The 20173-nt window shown below is 43.7% G+C and overlaps 9 protein-coding genes across 9 annotated transcripts; 4 read left to right on the forward strand and 5 right to left on the reverse strand.

The window, feature by feature from the left end:
* The first annotated feature begins 330 nt into the window (after nt 1-330).
* Nucleotides 331-2033, forward strand: L228DRAFT_251756 (hypothetical protein). The gene is made up of 4 exons (XM_018333632.1): nt 331-731; nt 782-908; nt 959-1629; nt 1687-2033. The coding sequence occupies exons 1-4, from the start codon at nt 657-659 to the stop codon at nt 1900-1902; spliced, it is 1089 nt and encodes a 362-aa protein (XP_018184441.1). The 5' UTR covers nt 331-656; the 3' UTR covers nt 1903-2033.
* An 872-nt stretch (nt 2034-2905) lies between these two features.
* On the forward strand, nt 2906-3963 carry L228DRAFT_202389 (DnaJ-domain-containing protein; the record flags this gene model as incomplete). The annotated part of the gene is made up of 2 exons (XM_018329644.1): nt 2906-2961; nt 3009-3963. Coding segments are annotated over 2 exons (1011 nt in total), but the record flags the coding sequence as incomplete, so codon positions are not given.
* Nucleotides 3964-5162: 1199 nt separating this feature from the next.
* Nucleotides 5163-7916, reverse strand: L228DRAFT_242185 (hypothetical protein; the record flags this gene model as incomplete). Its single annotated transcript, XM_018331389.1, has 3 exons — nt 5163-5613; nt 5661-7719; nt 7787-7916. The coding sequence occupies 3 exons, from the start codon at nt 7914-7916 to the stop codon at nt 5163-5165; spliced, it is 2640 nt and encodes an 879-aa protein (XP_018184443.1).
* A 590-nt stretch (nt 7917-8506) lies between these two features.
* Nucleotides 8507-9954, forward strand: L228DRAFT_215823 (putative cysteine protease atg4; the record flags this gene model as incomplete). Its single annotated transcript, XM_018330096.1, has 4 exons — nt 8507-9011; nt 9062-9230; nt 9279-9506; nt 9570-9954. The coding sequence occupies 4 exons, from the start codon at nt 8507-8509 to the stop codon at nt 9952-9954; spliced, it is 1287 nt and encodes a 428-aa protein (XP_018184444.1).
* A 428-nt stretch (nt 9955-10382) lies between these two features.
* L228DRAFT_225410 (histone-fold-containing protein) lies at nt 10383-11292 on the reverse strand. Its single transcript, XM_018330381.1, has 4 exons — nt 10819-11292; nt 10691-10762; nt 10553-10640; nt 10383-10504 (listed from the first exon to the last, which is right to left on the reverse strand). The coding sequence occupies exons 1-4, from the start codon at nt 10985-10987 to the stop codon at nt 10414-10416; spliced, it is 420 nt and encodes a 139-aa protein (XP_018184445.1). The 5' UTR covers nt 10988-11292; the 3' UTR covers nt 10383-10413.
* A 354-nt stretch (nt 11293-11646) lies between these two features.
* L228DRAFT_251761 (histone-fold-containing protein) lies at nt 11647-12644 on the forward strand. Its single transcript, XM_018333633.1, has 4 exons — nt 11647-11734; nt 11825-11913; nt 11962-12165; nt 12217-12644. The coding sequence occupies exons 1-4, from the start codon at nt 11676-11678 to the stop codon at nt 12270-12272; spliced, it is 408 nt and encodes a 135-aa protein (XP_018184446.1). The 5' UTR covers nt 11647-11675; the 3' UTR covers nt 12273-12644.
* On the reverse strand, nt 12560-13471 carry L228DRAFT_251763 (hypothetical protein). Its single transcript, XM_018333634.1, has 6 exons — nt 13291-13471; nt 13097-13229; nt 12956-13034; nt 12849-12890; nt 12739-12793; nt 12560-12688 (listed from the first exon to the last, which is right to left on the reverse strand). Exons 1-5 carry the CDS (start codon nt 13311-13313, stop codon nt 12771-12773), a joined length of 300 nt encoding a protein of 99 aa, XP_018184447.1. The 5' UTR covers nt 13314-13471; the 3' UTR covers nt 12560-12688; nt 12739-12770.
* A 472-nt stretch (nt 13472-13943) lies between these two features.
* L228DRAFT_251764 (dihydrolipoyllysine-residue succinyltransferase component of 2-oxoglutarate dehydrogenase-like protein complex) lies at nt 13944-16348 on the reverse strand. Its single transcript, XM_018333635.1, has 11 exons — nt 16097-16348; nt 15986-16044; nt 15864-15935; nt 15749-15804; nt 15319-15687; nt 14874-15266; nt 14760-14819; nt 14646-14700; nt 14523-14590; nt 14391-14462; nt 13944-14325 (listed from the first exon to the last, which is right to left on the reverse strand). The coding sequence occupies exons 1-11, from the start codon at nt 16264-16266 to the stop codon at nt 14281-14283; spliced, it is 1419 nt and encodes a 472-aa protein (XP_018184448.1). The 5' UTR covers nt 16267-16348; the 3' UTR covers nt 13944-14280.
* Nucleotides 16349-16956: 608 nt separating this feature from the next.
* On the reverse strand, nt 16957-18975 carry L228DRAFT_251765 (CRAL/TRIO domain-containing protein). Its single transcript, XM_018333636.1, has 4 exons — nt 17776-18975; nt 17662-17703; nt 17513-17612; nt 16957-17463 (listed from the first exon to the last, which is right to left on the reverse strand). Exons 1-4 carry the CDS (start codon nt 18898-18900, stop codon nt 17003-17005), a joined length of 1728 nt encoding a protein of 575 aa, XP_018184449.1. The 5' UTR covers nt 18901-18975; the 3' UTR covers nt 16957-17002.
* Nucleotides 18976-20173: the final 1198 nt, after the last annotated feature.

Raw genomic sequence — 20173 nt, forward strand, 5'->3', positions numbered from 1 at the left:
TCGTGGTCGCTAGGTGCAAAACCAGAGGGTTTTTGTAGTTATACCAGTATGTACTCCGTAGCTGTGTATGTGAAGATACCTAAAATGAGCTTGATTCAGCGCAAGTTCTGGTCCAATCGATGTTTTAATTATTCCAAACGTAGCTCGGTATAATAATAAAATGAACGTAGCTATGAAAAATTCAAAATAACTAGATTACCCATTTCGACGAAAACAAACATCATGCTCCGAAAGAGTAATAGCTTCTTTTGGATCAAGCTATATATTAGAACAGAGAAGCGATTTTAGTCATGTCCTAATCATAACTATCGCAGTAGTTGCTAGAGCTGTGACTCGGTTCACTTCGAGCTTCACCGTGAAGTACAAGTGCCTGTGACAGAATCAGCCCTTCAAATAGGACAATGAAGGGAAACAAACAGCCTATTTTTCTGGCTGCGAATACTTTTGCGCGGTCACAGCCGCTACTAGGCATTCATCAAATATCGGTGATCAATCACGTCGCGTCCACTATCTATCGATTACCCTCGAAGCCACCGCTGTCCAGTACAATTGGTCAAACCTCCTAGCTGCAGCTTGCAGCGTTTATAATTTAAGGGAGGTATTTTTACTGGAACTCACACCTACTTCAAATTTTCTCCTTTGAGTCCAAAAGACCCATGGATTATCCGACACCGATGGCAAAGGTATCCGGTCGCCGTCCACAAAGCGATCTCGATGCAGAAGTCGACGAAGTATGCCCCTGGATTCAGCCTACCTAGAGAGTGTCTGACTGAGTGACCAGATGATTCTAGATTATCTGATTTGGTCAGCAAGTAAAGCTTTTCTGGATTGTAATAAGGAGGGACAGAATGACGAGATATCGTCTTCACATTTTCCACTGGCCGAGTCGGCTTTCAGCCTCGTGGACGGTAATGCATTGCAAAAGGCTCACAAGAACTCTACGCTAATAGTTATCAAGCATTTCTAAAGATATTTAAGTCGAAGCATCCGGAGCGACAAACACTCTCGCCTGTCCGGCATCGCCTGGCACTATTGAGATACTGCAGTATCTTTTTTTGCGGCCCAGACTACAGCGCTTTCACCGTCCCATCTTTGATATCCCTGCGAGATCGAAATTTAGCGCGGGCTAAGGCGTGGCAGGCTCATCAGTCCACAGTAGTTGATACGCAAATATTTCAAGAAATTGACATATCAGCGATGACCATATTCTCTTCGAAGGCGTTTCGCTCCGGTGACAATTCAATACACGAGCAATTCCGGGAGTCGACCCAAAATCCATACAAAACTGCCAACGATATTTTGCTGCTCGATACTCTACCGCTTTTCATGGAATTTTCAGCTGCTGAACTCTTGACCACTTGCGAGATGGATATAACGACTGCATGGGTGGGTTTAGCAGGAGAATACATGCTGCAATCTGTTTTAGAGCAATATTTAATTCAGGGCCTAAAGGGGCTGGAGTCCGCTAAAGAAGCATTTGCCTGGGGCTTCGGCGCTTTGAAAGCTGACGAGCCTAGCAATTCAATGGTAGGACAGGCGAATACACCATTCGACGAAGATCTCCATTCATCCACCCCTTCTTCACAGCATACTATGTTGGCCGATGTCCGCCAAAAGTTTCTATCAGAGGTATTCTCCATACCAATTGTACGCAGCAAAGCGCTTAGGTAACTAATGGATATTCAGCTATTACCCAAAAATGGCAAGGACATGGAGTTTAATCTGAAATATCTTTTAACAAAATATCCACGAAGACCCTTCTTCCAAAGGATAGCTTCACTTCTAGAAACACTACTCACAGTCCAGTCGCCGCCAGCGCTTTCAAAATTTGAGTTAGGCTTATTAGATGGACTTTCCGCGTCTGAAATGGAAGCCGTGAGAAATCGAGTTGGATGCAGATGACAATTGTTGGAAATGCGTTTTTTCCCCTTTGATAGGTGCTCTGCTCTTTGACCTCGTAACGGAGAGGAATCACTGAAGGATGGCCATATCATGTACAACGAGATTACCAATTTTAGTCTATAAAATGCCGTTCCATGTCATACATGCTATGGGATGTCTCCTGTTGCATATACCTTCGAATATCCTCACTACAATACACATTTACCTCGCGTGGCTCTTTGTTGCGTCGACAATTGGTGGACATTGATGACAAACAGTAACGATCACTGATTCAAGTGATGGAGAATTCTCTTTCTATCTGCATTTAAACTAAAATTAACTCCTCATAGGTTGACTCTGCAATCATCAAATTGTTATTTTGTTTGCGGTGCATTCCACGTATTTAATCTGACTTGCTCCCCGGCTCGAAATCGAGCACTTGCTAGTGATTAATCTTTGATTGCTTCGAAATTACCGTTCGAACCAGACAAGTATTTATTTTAAGAGCTGGTCAAATGAAGGTAGTGTATCAACTTATTCTTCTTGATGAACAAATGCAGCGATGCTAATATTGCATGGCATTGTAATGTTTGCGAGACAGTCAGTCCAGTGTTACCTAACTTGCGCCAGTAGAGTGTGCTTTCACATGGCAGACTGATGTACAACGTATTTGCAGTAAAGTTGAAGTAAAGCCAGCCTAATTAGCGTTGCTTGTGGCTCACCCTTAACGTACGGCCCCCTAGCGTAAAATTATACTCGAGGACCTTGGGCAAAACAGCTTGACAGTTTACTGTGCGCATGATTTTAAATGGCAAGTGTGAAATCATTCTTGCCCTCCCACAAATATCCACCACAGTATGTAATACCATGATTCCGAAAGTAGGTCTGCCGGCTGGCTAAGTGCAGTTCCTCACTCTTACGATGTTATATGATATAAGTCTACTCATACAGACTCTGATTAGTGGGCGCAAATCAATCATCCCGGGCTTCACAAAACTCCGCAAATGCGACGGGGACAAACGGAATGAAAACCTGCTACTACGAGCTTCTCGGCGTGGAGCGCGGAGCCTCCGGCGACGAGTAAGTATAAAAACCTGAAGATGTGACTTCAGCTAATGAAATTCTAGGATTAAAAAGGCTTATCGCAAGAAAGCACTCGAACTGCATCCCGACCGTAACTACGATGATGTTGAGAAAGCAACAAACCTCTTTGCAGAAGTACAATCTGCATATGAGGTTTTGTCAGATCCCCAGGAGCGAGCCTGGTACGATTCGCACAGGGACGTCATATTACGAGGCGGAGAGGAGGGTTTAGAGCGCCATTATGAATATGATATTCCGGTTACAACAGCGGACGATCTTAACTCTCTTCTTATGCGGTTGAATGGACGTATAGAATTCTCCGATTCATCCAAGGGATTCTTCGGTGTCCTTCGAAATATTTTCGATAACTTAGCATGGGAGGAAGAGGCAGCTTCCCAGTGGGAAGGACTAGACCCGACAGATTATCCCTCATTTGGATATGCGGCAGATACTTATGACGAGTCCGTTCGAAATTTTTACAGCGCTTGGGGCGGCTTTTCCACCAAAAAGTCCTTCGCGTGGAAAGACCGATATCGTTATTCAGAAGCACCAGATAGACGGGTTCGACGAATGATGGAGAAGGAGAATAGAAAGTTGCGGGATGAAGGCGTTCGGGAGTTCAACGACACTGTGCGATCTTTGGTAGCATTTTCGCGAAAGCGCGATCCAAGATATACGCCAAATTCACAGACTGCAGAACAACGCCAACAATTGTTACGAGACGCTGCCTTGGCGCAAGCTGCCCGGTCTCGAGCTGCTAACCTGGAAAGGCTCAAAGAGCATATCGAGCCAGAATGGTCTCAAAGTCGAGGTGAAGACGATATTGAAATTGAAAGTGAAATTGAAGAGGGTGCGGACAACGAGCAAGAAATGATTTATGAGTGTGTGGCGTGTAACAAGACATTCAAAAGTGAAAATCAGCTCCAGGCTCACGAGAAGAGCAAAAAGCATGTTAAGGCTGTTCGACAGCTGCGGAAACAGATGGAAAAGGAAGACCAAGATCTCAATTTGAGTCATCGAACAGGGGCTTTATCTATCGATGATCCCGGAGAGGCTGAAGCGCCTGCAGCTAGCACGGGGAGACAACCGACAGAGTCCCCTATAAATCCGAGCACAGATGGTCCAGATCATTTTCAAGACATCACTGAACTTGAAGGTTCAGACAGCTCCTCTCTGTATGTGCCAAACGGGGACGCCTCAAAAATTATGAGCAACGATAGCGATTCAACCGCGTCTGAGGCGTCAAGCGATGATTACGCACCAAGAGCGCAAGTTGAAGAACGAATATCCGGGAAGGGAGACGGTAAAGATACGGAGAAGCCACCTCTCGAAGAGACTCTTCGCGATGAGATAGATGATGAATTCTCTCCGGAACCGGAAGCTCATTCTGTAAAACCAAAGCTGGGAAAAGCAAAAGAGAGACGGGCAAAAAAAGCTGCTAAGCTTCAAACTGCAGACGCTCCAATGACAAATGTGTGACCCTCACATAAGAGCCTTCATGAAACTCCATCTATTCTAACTTAGTTCTAGTTCCAATGCGCCTCATGCAAAACCAATTTTTCATCTAGGACTAAACTGTTTAACCACATCAAGTCGCTGAACCACGCACAGCCCGTACCGCAAGCGACAAATCCTCTCCTAAAGAAGCGGAAATGAGAGAGCTGTTGTGGATTTTAATGCAAGCTTATCATGGAATACTACGTCGCGCTGTTGGTGACGCGTCATTGGTCAAGGGCAAGATACCTTGGAAATATCTTTGAGACATCCCCTCTTATCTGGAATACTCTTTAGGTGCCTCCAGAATCAGTCTTCTTGAAATTTGCAATCCTAGGAGCAGCGAATCCCTTATGGTTGGGCGAACCAAAGATATGTTCCGAATTGGCTTTCGCTCCTCCGCGTGAGTTCAAAATCAAAATGCTCCATTCAGAATAGAGCTTCTACTGTTGCTTGGGATTATAATTGGGCGGCGAAATAGACTATATCGAGCTTGTTTCAATGAAAAGGAGCTTTCGATGATGCTTTGGCAAAAAAAAGAACCCGGCAAGAAAACAATGTCTGGATTCAGACTTTCTGTTCAGCGATTTGTTGTGATTACAAATATACCTCAAGCGGCCATCAATGTACATCAAGAAGCATTTCCTGAATCGAACTTAACGAGTACCTGATTTCAAAAACTCTCAGTCACTCGCAGAACCCAATTAGCCTAACCCGGCCTTGGAAGTCTTGACCACATGTGCGACCGGTTGTAGAATGCCCTTATTGTGAACAGCACCTAGGGCTGTTCCTGAGCTCCAACCCATCTTCTCGAGCATTGCTCGTCCTTTATTTTCTGCTCCAAGTTCTGGGGCTGTCGCGCCCACAACATCTCCATCCCGATAAGCGACTCCCGCGCTCACGGATTTTCCGCCTGCATTTCTCAGCGCACCGTTCTTTTGACTCACGTCCATGCGAGGCAGAAACCGCTTCCGGCCAAGAATTCTGTCGATGTGTCCGCTCGAATACACATCGATTTCTCGGGACCGCGAAGTTTTATATAGGACTGGAAATCGAGATTTGCCAGATCCAACTGATTTTGACTTTAGATAAAAGGCGTTTGCGATTTCATGGACGAGTTTTCGATTCCGCTTATCCATCGGTGGAAGTGCAAGGCTGAGAATATTAGTTTTGAAACCAAAAAGCGACAAGGTTCATCATACCTTGTATGTTCAGCTCTCAAAAATTGCTTGATTTCGACCTTAATATCTTCAAGTCCAACCCCCTCCTTGTATTTAGCTTTGAGTTGCGGCTTTCCCTTCTTGGACTTTCCCAGTAAACCTTGTGCTCGCAATTCCTCCCGTTCTTTCTTCTTCAACTGCTTCTTCTTCCTGTCCTTCTCCCATGTAGAGTGTAACGATATTTCCATCTCACTGTCAGACAGCCCAAACGGAAGTGTCCCACGGCGACCTTTTGGCTTACGTTTTAGACTGGGGCGATCAAAATCCATGACATCAAAGCCATCATATGGATCGTTGTCCAGAACATCAGCCATTAAGTTAGCGGATGGAAATTGGTGCTTAGGGCGAGACTGTGGGCGGCGTCCAGGAGATGTGTTCCACATCGGAAAATTTTCAAGCTCTTCCCCTACTTCCTCATCTCCATCATCTCCATCGAACAGGATCAATTCACCAGACCCCAACCCCAACTCTTCTTGCTTCTCCAGTAGCCTCGCGATTTTCTCATCTGTCATCCTCTGTATTCTTCGTTCGATGAGATCTTCTTCATCTTGCATATCTTCCAAATAATCAAGGCCAATATCAGATCCCTCCTCTTCCTCCTCCTCTTCCTCCTCCTCTTCCTCCTCCTCTTCCTCTTCCTCTTCCTCTTCCTCTTCCTCTTCCTCTTCCTCTTCCTCCTCTGCTTCTTCTCCCTCTTCCATACCCTCATTCTCCTCCGCCTCTTCTTCTCCCCCTTCAAATTCGTCTTCGTCATCCTCAGCCACTCTTTGACCAATCTTACTTTCACCTTCGTTGCCGTTCATCTGAACCTTCTTCCGATAAGCAGCCTCATCCAAGTGTCGAGTAGGCTGCTTGATCTTGTATGTGCTTTGAGGTTCATTGACAGAATCCGCCGAAGGCTCCAAACCCTCTAATCTAGTCGAAACATCCTTGTTTGTCCGCAATTGCACTTCGAGCTCGTCCGATGTAGCACGTTGAGGAGTATGCACTGAGCGCGCTTCAACAGCCTCGGATTGCTCAGTCGTGTGAAAAGCGTCATTTACACTGCCCCCCACCAAGTGAGATAATCTGGGCTTCCTATCAACGGATTTACACGATCCGCGGAGTGGTTGAGGAGCTCGACTTGAGGATGATTGGTTGGTGGGCGTCTTTCTGCAGATGTCAACCTGGTAAGCTTGATCTACATCGCCTAAATCTCTGAGTGTATAGGTCGTGTGGCCTTCCGTGAACCCCCGATCATCATTTTCTTTCATATTTGCGATATAGTCTGCCACGATCGGGTCGTCTTCCTGGCCAGATTTGGTGACGACGCTATGGCTCTTTCGATTTTGAAATAGGGCTTGTTTTGAGAAATGGTCACGAGATTGTATATTCTCATGTTTAGGCTGGAAAGATCTGTTTCCATTGGATCGCTCTTCCGTGGCATCTCTAGAAGGCTCTTTAAACGCGGGGTCGCATCGTCTCCTAGAGGCATCTCCGGCTGAATCATCTGTCGGTTGTCCTTCAAATCGGGCTTGATGGCCTCCTCCTACAGAGGACGAAATGGTCAGAGGTGTTTCATCTAGCGTTTCCGATATGTGGGCCAAAGGTCTGTTTCTTCCAGAAAATAAGATAACTTCTTCACTTGAATCGGATGCAGCCGGCGATGACGACCGCACTCTGGGGTGTGGAAGTCCGGTCTCAAAATTCAAGGAGGATCCAACAACATCCACGGCAAATAGACTACTCTCTCTTTGAGATTCATCTTCAGTCGGTTGAGCCACCGTACCAGCCATAAAGCTGGATGCCACATCTTGATCAGGTTGGATCTTAGCCGGATTGTTCGCATCGAAATCTATCCTTGCCCCCGCTTGACGTTTGTTTGCTTCTTCTTGCTCACATGCTATAGCAGCATCCTCCTCGCCAACTAGCCTATTGGCATCAAAATTTCCTGCGCTGACGAAGGCAACCCCATTGTGACGCAATTTTGAAGCTGAGGTCCAGTACGAGTGTCGACGCTCGGTGTTCCTAGCTTCTTGTTGAAGCGAGAAATGTGATTGTTCTGCAGGGAAAATCAAGTCCGTGAGAAAAAATACAATTGTCAGAGTGACCATTGGAGAAAATCAAACCTTGCGACGAGGATTGAGTACGTGGACTCTCGACCTTCGGAGAAAACCCTGAATTGCGGAATTCAATACGACCGCCACTGAGCGGATTCTTTGCCTGGTTACGGCGGGCTCCTTTCTTCCCTTTAGCCATACTGATATGGCGAATCGATTCAGCTTTTCCACTGTAAGGTGAGACTGATATTTCAAGTGTTCGATTTCTTGTTGGAATACTTACGGTGTCACATTACCGTCAGTTGTAATCCCTCAACCATTCAGCTAAGCATAAATTGGTTAAGCGTACCCAGCTAGCAGTTTGCCGAGATCCTTAGTCAGGTGGGTCAGCCGCCGTAGCCACCTTCATCCCCGCCAATTTGCTAGTACATTACTTTACCTTGCTCTAGTTAGCTAAAGAGCTATCGCCCCTCGGAGGGCTTGATGACACAAGGTGCTGATATGCACTCATCGATATATCACTACATTGTCTCTTCATGATAGGACTGATATTATTTGCTGTTCTAGTCACCTTGGATGATGATAAATGACTGAACAACGTTATCGTATTCTTTTCTAAGGTTTTGTTTTTCGTACTCTTTTGAGCAGTCTTGGTCCATCTTTGCCGTCGTTCTGCGATAACCTTATGGTGAATTGCGAATTCGAGCCTCATTATCCGGTTTATTCCAGTTCGCAGTCTTTTTTCTTCTCTTCATACTCCTCTTCTCCTCGGGCATAAAAAGCTTCGCCATGACGAGCCCGGATCTCGGTCGCTACAAGCGCTTCGTACGTTATTTCTGGGATCCAGAGCCAGAAAATGACGATATTTCTGGAACGCCAATTTGGTGTTTAGGCCGTGAATACGTGTCTTCTGCATCAACATGCAACGACGACAGTTTTGAAACGAAGGACGATCAGTTACAAAGCGCGCCAGCAGAGGGTAATGTTACCAGCAACATTGGCGGTGATGCTACTCACTGCTTTAATGAAAGTAGGCGGGAAAGCGTCGGTGGTTGGCCGCCATCCTTCTTAGATGACTTTGAGTCAAAGATATGGCTCACATACCGGTCCAATTTTCCCCTAATCCCAAAATCACGGAATTCGAAAGCGACCTCGAATATGACCTTATCAGTGCGTCTAAGAAGTCACTTGCTTGACCCTTCCGGTTTCACCTCTGATACCGGCTGGGGTTGCATGATCAGGTCCGGTCAAAGTCTACTCATCAATACTTTGGTTATTCTAAGGCTCGGGCGAGGTGATATTCTTATTATGCATCCAATTAAGCTATTACTGATAAGGAAACAGACTGGCGAAGAGGCAGCGGGCCAATTGAGGAGAGGCGCATTCTTTCCTTGTTTGCAGATGACCCAGACGCGCCGTTCTCAATCCATCGTTTTGTTGAGCACGGAGCCACAGCTTGCGGAAAGCATCCAGGAGAGTGGTTTGGGCCATCTGCCACGGCTCATTGCATAGAGTAAGTTTGCACGTGGTCGATTATATACGTGTCACTTACGCAATGAAGTGCGCTTGTAAACGAACTGAGCGGGATCGGACTCAAGGTTTACGTGACCGGTGATGGCGACGATATATATGAAGACAGATTAATGAAAGTCGCAACAACCGAAGACGGCACCTTTACCCCTACTCTTTTGCTAGTCGGTATCCGGCTGGGTATTGATCGAGTGACTCCACTTTATTGGGAATCGTTAAAAAGTTCCCTGACTCTTTCACAATCCGTTGGGATTGCTGGGTATGTCTGCTTAATCGAAATTTTTTTTGGCAAATTTGGATGGGACTCATGAAAATCTATCAGCGGCCGGCCCTCTTCCTCCCACTACTTCGTCGGCGTTCAGGGAAGTTCCTTCTTCTACTTGGATCCTCATCAAACTCGTCCAGCGTTGCCGCTTCATTTGAACCCGGAAGACTATACGGAAGCAGAAGTCGATTCTTGCCATACAAGACGGCTGCGAAAATTACGAATTGGCGAAATGGATCCAAGTATGCTAATTGGCTTTCTGATCCGCGATGAAGCCGACTGGATTTCTTGGCGTGAACGCATCTCGAAAACTCCTGGAAAAGCAATCGTCAATATTGCATCTCAGCAAAAACCCGTTCACGGCCAGGAGTTGGGTAGAGACGACGCGATAGATGAAGTTGAACCATTGGACGACGAGTATGATGATGACATCGGCCCATGATGCTTACGGGGAACAAAGATACTAGCTTCAATAAATCGACCTGCATACTGATACCAATTCTTGCTTGTAATCATGAACGTGTTCGACAGGCCCAACGTTCAATATAATACGCTCATACAATCGAGAATACAAAGCGTGTTTCTGTCGCGGGCTAGTTCCCGGTGATTACGAGGGGAAATCGCAGATCAATTCATGAATAGCAAGTTATGAGGGAGGAAATGTCGAAATAGAAAGGTTATATCATTAATTCCTTTCGAGAGTCTGTATTTCGCAGCCCATTTACCCACAAAAAAACCGTAAAAGACATTTGCCCCATGAAAAGCAGGCCATCCCATGACGCATAAAGAAAGAACCCGAATAACACCCCTTAAATCCCACCAGTTCAACCAGACCACATGTGTCAGGTCGGATTTCGGACGCACATAATTTGGCTCGGAATTAATTTGGAAAAGAAAGAACTTATTTCGTCGAAGAAGAGTATTTGGTTACAGCCTTCGTACCCTCAGAAACAGCGTGCTTGGCAAGCTCGCCTGGGAGGATAAGTCGCACACTAAATATGTCAGCAATAGTTTAAAAGGTGTTTTTTTGGGAAACTCACGAGGTTTGGATCTCCCTGGATGAGATGGTTGACTTCTTGTTGTAAGCAGCGAGCTTAGAGGCTTCAGTGGCAACACGCTCAAAGATATCTAAACAAGTAAGCAAATGCGCCAATGGTAACGGTCCGGATTTAAAATACCATTGACGAAAGAGTTCAGAATTGACATGGCGCGATTCGAGATACCAGTGTCGGGGTGCACCTGCTTGAGAACTTGAATATAGTCAGTACCAGGTGAAGTTGATTTCCGATAGTTTTTAAAGCTCTACCTTTGTAGATATAAGAAGAGTAGGTTTCCTTTCTAGTCTTGGTGCGCTTCTTCTTATCCGAGGCGGCAGCAGTTTTCTTGCCAGCTTCACCCTTCTTCTCAGTTGGAGCCTTTCCTGCAGGCGCCTTTCCGCCAGTGGTGGGCTTCTTCTCTGCGGCTTTGGGAGGCATTTTGCTTTTCTGCGTGAATGATAGGTTTTACAACACAAATGCTTGGCTTAAAGTCGGTAAATGGTTTCTTGATAGGTTCGCAGGGTACGGAGGGTCGCTGTGGGGATGTAAAGATGAGGAAGAGGAGAAAATGATCGGATGGCGAGGGGTGCGACGGGATTTATAGGTGCGCGCTATGCGTGGGTGATCTTGGGAACTTCGCTTTCACGAGGCGCGCAAAAGTTAGTCTAATCCTGAAACGGAAAACAAGGAGATCATAACATCAGGACGCGAAGGTGGTGTCCAGGAGCTTGGTAAGGTACCTAGGTACCTCTACAGTACCTCTCTGATCTCACTAGATCATCGGTTAAGAATCGAGTATCACTGCATTCCTTATACTTGAATTCGGCTTAAGCGGACTAGCCCCGAAGTATTTCTGAAGTACTGAATCATCTCATGCCCAGTAGTTAAACCGATTCCTGGCCATGCACGCGTAGAGCAGTCCATCAATGTTTTGATTGGTCATTCGTGCCAAGCGAGTGGTTGATCTGGTCTGCCTCCGATTTACTAGCACTCCAATTGCTGCCTTTATAATCACCGTCATCCCCCATCGGTCTATCTTTTGTCACATCTAACTTTCAAATCGGCATACTCACGTCAACTTTCGCCTTCTATCACCCTTTTTTTAAATCCACTTACAACTCTCAAAATGACTGGCGGAGGTAAATCTGGTGGCAAAGCCAGCGGCAGCAGCAAAAATGCTCAATCGTAAGTACTTCCGTGGCCTCAAGAGCTTTTTTTCCAGCTGTTGTCGCATGTATTATGCTCTACTGTCAGGCAGCAGCTAACTTCCCATAGTCGTTCCTCTAAAGCTGGACTTGCTTTCCCGGTCGGCCGTGTTCACCGTCTCCTGAGGAAAGGCAACTACGCGCAGCGAGTTGGTGCTGGTAAGATTCCTCTTTCAAATCCATTACTTCTTTTGCTAACAAGTGAAGGTGCTCCCGTTTATCTCGCGGCTGTTCTTGAATACCTTGCAGCTGAGATCCTCGAGTTGGCTGGAAACGCTGCTCGTGATAACAAGAAGACTCGTATCATTCCTCGTCATCTTCAGCTCGCCATCCGTAACGACGAGGAATTGAACAAATTGCTTGGTCATGTCACAATCGCCCAGGGAGGTGTTCTTCCGAACATTCACCAAAGTAAGGCAATACGTCCCTGTATCACTCGCACCGGTGCTAATGCATTATCAGATCTCTTGCCGAAGAAGACTTCCAAGCCTGGAAAGCCGGCCAGCCAAGAGCTATGAGTTTGATATTTTCCTTTTTTTTTGGGACGGGTGTTCTTTTATTTTAACGTTACGATAATGGGGTCTCGGTTGGGAACCGGTATTATGGTTGTTTAACTGCGTTCTGGTTGTACATTGCGTCCATGGAAATGGATTAAGCACAACGACAAGCTTGTCGAATGGAAATTTTATTTTTGAAACTACGAAAACCTAGCCTTCTAAGAGTGCACGCGAAGATGTCATTCTGCTAATTTCTTACGATCTTTGCCAGTTCCGGACGAAGTATTGTTTAAGACCCTTAAGTGTAGATCGCGGTTTGCCCATCAGCCTGGTTGGCTTTCTCACCAGTTACTGTCATTGAGTAATGCTTCTTAGGGCATCTAAAGATCCGGCAGATTGATATTGCGATTGCTGCCAGTCCACCAAAGTGAATACGCCTGTGATGTCTTTTCAGTTTAAACTTCACAAGGCCTGCAATGTGACCAACCCTCAATTGGAATAAAAAGATTTCCCCTACGTTTACAGCAACATTTTTGGAGGAGCTAGAAAGAAGCATCATTATACTGCGGCTATTCTTCATCTTGGAGCATAACTTACGGTCCAAGATCGGAGCGGGGATGTTTCGCTCGTATTTAGAACCTGAGCAGCAAGGGCAAGACCCTTTCGTCAGCTTCAACATCGATAAGTGCAATTTAAACACATACCACCGGGTGCGGTTGGTGGTCGATAAGAGTCGGGATGTTTCCACTTCTCCAGGACCTTTTCAGTTTCCCAAAGCAGTTCCTTATTCTCCGTATTAGTCTATAGTTCAACGATTGAGGAACGTTAACGGCAGGGAAGCTTACCTTTTGTTGCCGTGGGTCACGGACGTCCTTGTTGGCTTCAAATAGGGAGCGGATATAAACTGCTTGACCTCGCCATACATATCTATGTACAGACCAATCAAGCGCAAGCTTCAGCGAGCGACGGTACAATGCTCTATATAGCTCACAGAATCAGAAGTGTTTCAATCCGTACAATGCTGCGATGAAATACATACTTCACTGATTGTTGGGCAGCCATGGTGGAACACTGTGTTCCTTCAAGGAATAGACAGATAACGCCTTCCCAGATGCTCGAGCAGATTCGGATAGTAACTTCGTGGGCATTAAATGTATGATCCGCTTCCTTGGAAGTATTCTTCACTAAAGACAACAGATTGTGGCTCTGAGGAGCAATCGTCCAACGGAGGATGGATCAAGGGGATGAGCGGAACTAGGTCAACAAGTTTGGGGCGAGTGCGCACCCAGGCTTGGTAGGTACCTGTACTTACTGCTAAAGTAGGTAAGGTACTTACCTTACCCCACACATGTACCCCATGCCTCGGGTACAGTACGATCTTGGGATGTTTCTGTGGAGCAGCGCTTTTAAGGCATGCACAATAGTCCTTATGTTACGTACTGTCCGGAGCCGTACACGTACAGCGAATTTGCGGAGCTGAGTAGAGTCCACACTTGACTGCCTGACAGCGACCTAATTCCATCGGAACACGTCGCCAAATTCAAGTTTATGATAAAAAATGATCTATTGTAATTGCACCATTGCAATCCAATTCTTACTGATGTTTATGTTGCAAGTGTCATTTTTATGTCGGATTAACCGTACACATCTAACCCAGTAGCAGAGGGGATGCTGTCTAGCACGCTTCAAGAAGCAGGAATAATTGACTACACAGACCAAGCTGGAAGTAGAAGAAGTGTATTCTGCGAAATATGCTTCACCTATATACACGTGCTTACAGAGGTACTGCACAAAGTTGAAAGAACAAACTTATCCATCGGTTGAACTTGCGGTTATCAAGTAATCAATGCCTGCGCTTGAAAATAAAAGATCAGTTCAACCTCATCTCTGCACCAATAGACTACCGTGAAGTATAAACAAGCTTCGGCTCGAACCTGCTGAGCACGCAGTGGTCATTCGACAAATACTGTGTTATGGTCATAGTATTTGCAGATTAGTCCTCCGCCTCAGGGATTTTCGATTCGTTCGCTCAGCCCAATAGCATTCGCCGGGGGTCCTCGATGAATTCCTTAACCTTGATTGGTAATGTGTCAGAGAACTCTTTCAATCATACGGGTCAGAGCTGGGGATCAAGATTACCTTCACCAAGAAAGTCACCGCCTCCCGTCCATCGAGAAGGCGATGGTCGTACGTAAGAGCCAAATACATGATCTGTTGTAGAAGGATCGTTAGCTCAGGGAATTCATATTCTCCTGGCTGATATTCACTCACCGGTCTGATCTCAATTTTTCCATTGACTACAACGGGCCGTTCTTTGATGGCATGCAGGCCCAACACGCCTACTAGAAGTTAGCCAATCATCATTCCTAAGGTGACAGGTAAAAGGCTGCATACCAGTCTGGGGTAGGTTGATGATGGGTGTACCCATTAGAGATCCGAATACTCCGCCCTTGAATGGATATCTATTAGCCAGATTCTGGAAACTCCGTATATCTTTCCAAATCTTACATTGCTAATTGTAAACGTTCCGCCAGCCATATCCTCGATTGTCAGCTTGTTATCCCGAGCCTGTAGGTTGCAATGGTCAGCACGTGTATTCGAGCTCGAATCTCTACTACGTACCTTTTTACCAAGATCGGCAATGGCTTTTTCAATTCCAACCATATCCAGTGATTCAGCGTTACGAACGACTGGAGTTACCAATCCTTTCTCCGTGGCAACAGCAACACTAATGTCGACGTAATCTCTAAAGACAATGGTGTCGCCACCATTAGGGCCTTCAATAGAGGCGTTGACTGCTGGGATCTCTTTCATTGCCAGGACACAGGCGCGCGAAAATGCGCTCATGAACCCAAGTTTGACTCCAGTCTTCTTTAGCACATCGTCCTTGTACAATTTACGGAATTCCATGAGAGCCGACATATCAACTTCGTTGAATGTGGTTAGCGAGGCAGCAGTATTCTGGGACTGCTTAAGGCGTTCCGCGATTCGAAGGCGCATGCGATTCATTTTCACCTGTGATGTTTGAGCATTTTTGAATGCAATCTTGGGCTTCAGCTTTACTCACCCTGCGCTCCTCTCGACTACCCGGAGTAGTGGGCCCGGCAGCTGCATCCGCAGACGGCTTTTTCGATTCGGGCTGCTTCGGCGCCTCTGGCTTTTTGGGAGGCTGAGCAGGTTCCGCTTTCTGTTGGGTTGCAGCTGCTGCCGGCTGATCCTCTTTATCTTTGGACTCAGCCTTGGGCTCCGATGTAGTGGGTTGTTCTTTCGGCGCGGGTTCTTTGGGCTCTTCTTTTGCCTTTTCTGCCTGTCCACCTTCGGGTGGACCGCCCAGCTCGAGTCTAACGATGTCTTGTCCAACGGTGACTGTGTCCTCTTCCTTGGCTAGAAATTCTTTGATCGTACCCGCCTCCGGCGCGTTGACAGCAACGTCAATCTGATTTACGGTCAGTGGATTGATTAAGAGTATCGGTGCCTCGCGCTACTCGATTTCATACCTTGTCTGTTTCAATTGTAGCAATCTCTTCGTCTTGTTCGACATAATCACCAATCTCTGCCATGTCTAAGCCCCGAACATTCCCAGCATATCTGATATGTCAATTGACTACTTACGTTTTGAAAATTGCTTCAATGTTCCCTCTGATATGGATTCTGCCATTTCTGGCACCTTTACAACCTTATCGGCTACACCAGTCAGTGTCGATTTCCTGTAAAGGGGCTGCCGGAGGGAATACCATAATGGCAATGCTGCGAAAACTTTGTCCATGAGCAGCGCATTGGCGCAATTGACATTCTAGCGTAAAAGAATTAGCTCCATATGATGTTCAGTATTTCCATAATCGTACCTTGCGGAAAGCAGAAGGAGCGGTGCCTTATTGGTGGTCGCTTTTGACGAGAAACTGCGGTTGTTCAAAGGCAGTATTCTAGAGGGCTTCAATTGACGCGCGGAAATGACATTGTGTCGGGTAATAGAAGTCTGGCTTATAAGCCGCGATGAGCATTGCCTGCTGGCCATGATAGGGTACTTTATGCAATTGAATGGAGCAATTGTGGATGGACGAGCGATCTCAAGATTCGACAATTGGGGAGATCAAGGCTGATCGGAAGCAATGAAGAGGTAGGTGAGCTAATATTAACCGAGCTACTTGGCCAGGAAACCAATCTACGTAATGACTCGTTTAAGTTAGGTAGTTACTTGTTGAGCTTTTGATAATTATCTTTATAATTTCAATTTAATCAATGTAAGAGATTGAGGTTATTTAAGGAGGTGACCATTTCGTATGAAATTGATACAATTTTGAGGGGGTATAAAGCCTGAAATCGAAGAACAATATAATTTCAATAGCGCCTTTTTTTTTTTTCTTTTTTTTTTTTTTAAAAAAAAGGTTTTAATAGTATTACTGGAAACAAAGTGAAATGAGGTTGGAATATGATCCTGAAGTTTAACTAGTTAGGTATAAATTGATAATTCGTAATCGAGAATTAAAAAATAAACTGCTTATAGTCTAATATAAATTTCATTACTCCATGCAATCAAAACAGCATCCTTGGACAATTTGTTACAGGTAATCTAGAAATCCTAAGTAAAATTTCAGTCAGTACTTTGCTCGAGAATACAACACCTATAGAAAATCTTATTCTGACTTAATTAGCTTATCGGACCTGAGAGCATAATAGGCACATCCTTCTCCCGACAAGAAGTTTAAATGGTGAGGTTGATTATTAATTACATTCTAGAAATTATTCTTGTCTTAAGTACTCTTGTTAGATACTCCCCCAGGGAAGGCTTCAATATGCCCCCCGGGTTGAATCATCCCAAGTCTATCATACAGTGTCCGTGCTCTAGTATAAGGATCCAACTTCCAGTAATTGAGCCTGAGTTGATCTGCAAGTGAGATCCTCTGCTGCACTAAACTGACCGGTTCCTTGTCCTCGGAGTTCCTCGAGGACCATTGAAGCGTTGCTTTTTCGAATTTCTCTACAATTCCTGCACGCTCATCGAGCAGCTTCTCGCGCGCAGCTTTGTCCGACATTGAAATATTTTCATCGTCCTTTGGTTCAATGTACTGATAAGACCAATCATCATCTCCACCAAGTTCTTTCAATATCCGATCGCGGGGTATGAAGTTCTCCAATTCCTCCGCATTTCTTGTAAAATGAATTTTGCCGGCCACGACAGGATCCAACCAACCTTTAATGATGTTCCAAATCCCTGGAAACCATTAGCTACTTGAGTGTAGGACAAATAAGACAATGCAAACCTTGAAACACCCATGGCGCCTTATGGATAAGAACAACGCCCAGACTCTCAGGATAATTTGCTTCAAAACATTTGATCATGAATTTCAGCGGAGCATAATCCTACAGCACACATTAGAGAGAGATCAAAGGTATCGAATGTTGAGCTTACCATGTTCGCCATTGAGAAACCCGTCATGTCGAAAATAACAGCCTGCAAACATTAGGAAGACATTCAAGCAGGACAATATTGAGGCCGCAAGGGAAGAAAGGCAGAAAGACATACAGCTGTATCGACGGGCGGGGAAAGAAAAAGTCGCGCCGTTTCAATGACGTACACCGTAAATCTCTCCAAACTTGCCTCACTTTGATCACCTTGCCTGTGAAGACGGACTCTAATAAAGCACATCGGACGACCTTCCTTGTCCACGCCTCGAATAAAGCTTTTGCCTAGTCGCAACTGAGCAAGAAAGTCGCTAGCTTCTTGTTTGGCAGCGGCGTTTGATTTGTCGGAGACGGAGGCAATTGCAGCAGCGCCTTCACCATGATAGACAATATCGTCGTCTACGTGCATCTCTTGGCCTCTCCAGTGCATTGTTGAAATCAACATGACTAGAGCTTTGTCAACGTCCCATTTCCTTGCGCGTAAGAACCGAAGCAGAAGGGCATCGGGATTATCATGCTTGACCATGCTCCAAAACGCGGTTCGCAGAGCTTCCGGTGACTGGCTAGCCAAAGCTTGATTGTAAGACTTGGCTTGCCCATATTTGTCGTCGCCTTCTTGAGCATAACGGGGATTTGATTCTGAGCCTCCGATTTTGGAAGGATTGGCCTCAGAGTCGGCATGATTACTACGACTCTTTCTGCTAAAGAGGCCTATGCGCTTTTTCTTCTTCTTCTCTGAGGCTGGATTGTCCGATTTTGTTCCATCTTCAGAAATATCGGACTGGGGAGGAACGGGCGTCGAAAGGCCACTCTCTTCGTCACTAGCGTTCTCCGCAGAAACCCCAAAAACGTTCAGAGCCGCAGTCCAAAGTTCCCGTAGTTTTTTTTCCTGGTCGTCAGTAAGGTTGCCTGGACGACCTGGAGGAGCGGACTTGTCCATGCTGCTGAGAGGTATAATTTCCAAGTCACCCTGTGAAGCAGGTTTGGGGGAGTTTTCTCTCAGGCAAAAGGGTAAGAAGAAAAAAATGCTGATCGCCAAAGCAATACCGACGGAAGTAACCCCTCTCTTTACAATTTTCTGGGACGACCGTGGCGTCGTATAGAATGATGTCAAAGAGGTTCGGATCGATCGGCTCTGAGTCCTCGGAATAGTAGGAGAAATTCGGTTGCTGGCGCAATATGTTCTGGTCCAAATGGATTGTCCAAGCAGTCTTCCAGCTGTGGGATACTTGGAGCAGTAAGTCATAGGAGAAACACAATTGCCTTATAGTCTAATCTCGAGATCTGTAGTTTGATGGTTGAAATTAGATTTGGGAAGTAGTAGTTAAAAGATGAGGAAAATTGTAAGGTTGGAGTATTAATAAAATATTATAATAAAAATTTAAATTAGCTTTAAAATTAAAATATTTAAAACTTTGAAATTTTAATAATTAACAGTTTGTTGTAATTTATTTGGCTTTATATAAATTATTTAGAATAATAATTTTAAAAATTATATATTATTATATAATATTATAAAAATAAAAAGTTTAAATCATTTGAAATTTTAATATAATATTTAATTATTTGAATTAAAAATAATGTATTTTATTAACTCTATAAATAAAAAGTTAAATATAAAATAAAAATTTTATTTTTAAACAAATAATAATAATTAATAATATAACAAGATAGCTATATAGATAAAAAGCTAAATATATAGTATAAATTTTTATTTTAATTCAATTATAAATATAAATATTATTTTATAAAATATAAAAATAATTTAAATTAAAAAAATTTATATAGTAATTATTGTACTATATTATATTATTTATATATTATATATACTTTTTTTATTTTTAATTAATTATACTATACTTATTATATTTTTAAAAAATCTATCTAGAGTTTTTTAAATAGTTTTATCTATACTATTTTTATTAATATATTACATATATGCAAATAATATAAAATTTTAAATTATCTATCAAACTTTATAAAAAATAATTAAATAGTTTTTATATTATTTATTTTAAAAAAAATCTTTTTGTTTTAAAAGTTTTTTTCTCTTAATAAAGTTTTTATTATGACAAATAGCTATAAACCTGGACAAGCTAGACTTTAAAAATATATAAATATAGAAAAACTTTATATTAAACTATATATACTTATATGTAAATAGTATAAATTTTTAATTTATTTAAAATTATTTTTAATTAAAACACTTAATATTTTATATTATATAAATAAATTTAAATTATTAATCTAATACTAATAATTTTAAATAATTTTAAATTTTAAATTAATTTAAATAATTTAAATATAATAAAAAATTTAAAATTTAAAAAAATAAAAAATAAAAAAATAATTATAATAATTTATTTCCTATTTGAAACTGGCTTACTTTACTATTAGTAATAAACTAGAATAAAAAAAAGTAAGGCAGAAGTTAAATCTATATTATAGTAAGAGAAACTTTTACTAAATAGCTTTATTAGTAATAAACTAGAGCAAAAAAGGCAGAATTTTATTATAGT

The sequence above is a fragment of the Xylona heveae genome, assembly GCF_001619985.1.
Source record: "Xylona heveae TC161 unplaced genomic scaffold L228scaffold_16, whole genome shotgun sequence".
Classification (NCBI taxonomy): Eukaryota; Fungi; Ascomycota; class Xylonomycetes; order Xylonales; family Xylonaceae; genus Xylona; species Xylona heveae.

Excerpts from the sequence above, each read along its gene's own strand:
- L228DRAFT_251763 (XM_018333634.1), bottom strand. The coding sequence starts at position 13,313 with ATGGCTGCCCAACAATCAGTGAA. Across the intron at positions 13,035-13,096 it reads GTGACCCACGGCAACAAAAG|GAACTGCTTTGGGAAACTGA; the intron begins GTAAGCTTCCCT and ends ACGGAGAATAAG. Across the intron at positions 12,794-12,848 it reads CCCCGCTCCGATCTTGGACC|CTCCTCCAAAAATGTTGCTG; the intron begins GTAAGTTATGCT and ends GCTTCTTTCTAG.
- L228DRAFT_225410 (XM_018330381.1), bottom strand. The coding sequence starts at position 10,987 with ATGCCTCCCAAAGCCGCAGAGAAGAAGCCCACCACTGGCGGAAAGGCG. Across the intron at positions 10,763-10,818 it reads CTCTTCTTATATCTACAAAG|TTCTCAAGCAGGTGCACCCC; the intron begins GTAGAGCTTTAA and ends ACTATATTCAAG. Across the intron at positions 10,641-10,690 it reads TCTGAACTCTTTCGTCAATG|ATATCTTTGAGCGTGTTGCC; the intron begins GTATTTTAAATC and ends TTACTTGTTTAG.
- L228DRAFT_251765 (XM_018333636.1), bottom strand. The coding sequence starts at position 18,900 with ATGACTTACTGCTCCAAGTATCCCACAGCTGGAAGACTGCTTGGACAA. Across the intron at positions 17,704-17,775 it reads CCCCGCCCGTCGATACAGCT|GCTGTTATTTTCGACATGAC; the intron begins GTATGTCTTTCT and ends TAATGTTTGCAG. Across the intron at positions 17,613-17,661 it reads GTTTCTCAATGGCGAACATG|GATTATGCTCCGCTGAAATT; the intron begins GTAAGCTCAACA and ends TGTGTGCTGTAG.
- L228DRAFT_251764 (XM_018333635.1), bottom strand. The coding sequence starts at position 16,266 with ATGGCCAGCAGGCAATGCTCATCGCGGCTTATAAGCCAGACTTCTATT. Across the intron at positions 15,936-15,985 it reads TTCGCAGCATTGCCATTATG|CCGATAAGGTTGTAAAGGTG; the intron begins GTATTCCCTCCG and ends TGACTGGTGTAG. Across the intron at positions 14,820-14,873 it reads TTGCCGATCTTGGTAAAAAG|GCTCGGGATAACAAGCTGAC; the intron begins GTACGTAGTAGA and ends TGCAACCTACAG.
- L228DRAFT_251761 (XM_018333633.1), top strand. The coding sequence starts at position 11,676 with ATGACTGGCGGAGGTAAATCTGGTGGCAAAGCCAGCGGCAGCAGCAAA. Across the intron at positions 11,914-11,961 it reads CGCGCAGCGAGTTGGTGCTG|GTGCTCCCGTTTATCTCGCG; the intron begins GTAAGATTCCTC and ends TAACAAGTGAAG. Across the intron at positions 12,166-12,216 it reads TCTTCCGAACATTCACCAAA|ATCTCTTGCCGAAGAAGACT; the intron begins GTAAGGCAATAC and ends ATGCATTATCAG.
- L228DRAFT_251756 (XM_018333632.1), top strand. The coding sequence starts at position 657 with ATGGATTATCCGACACCGATGGCAAAGGTATCCGGTCGCCGTCCACAA. Across the intron at positions 732-781 it reads TCGATGCAGAAGTCGACGAA|ATGATTCTAGATTATCTGAT; the intron begins GTATGCCCCTGG and ends CTGAGTGACCAG. Across the intron at positions 1,630-1,686 it reads GCCAAAAGTTTCTATCAGAG|CTATTACCCAAAAATGGCAA; the intron begins GTATTCTCCATA and ends ATGGATATTCAG.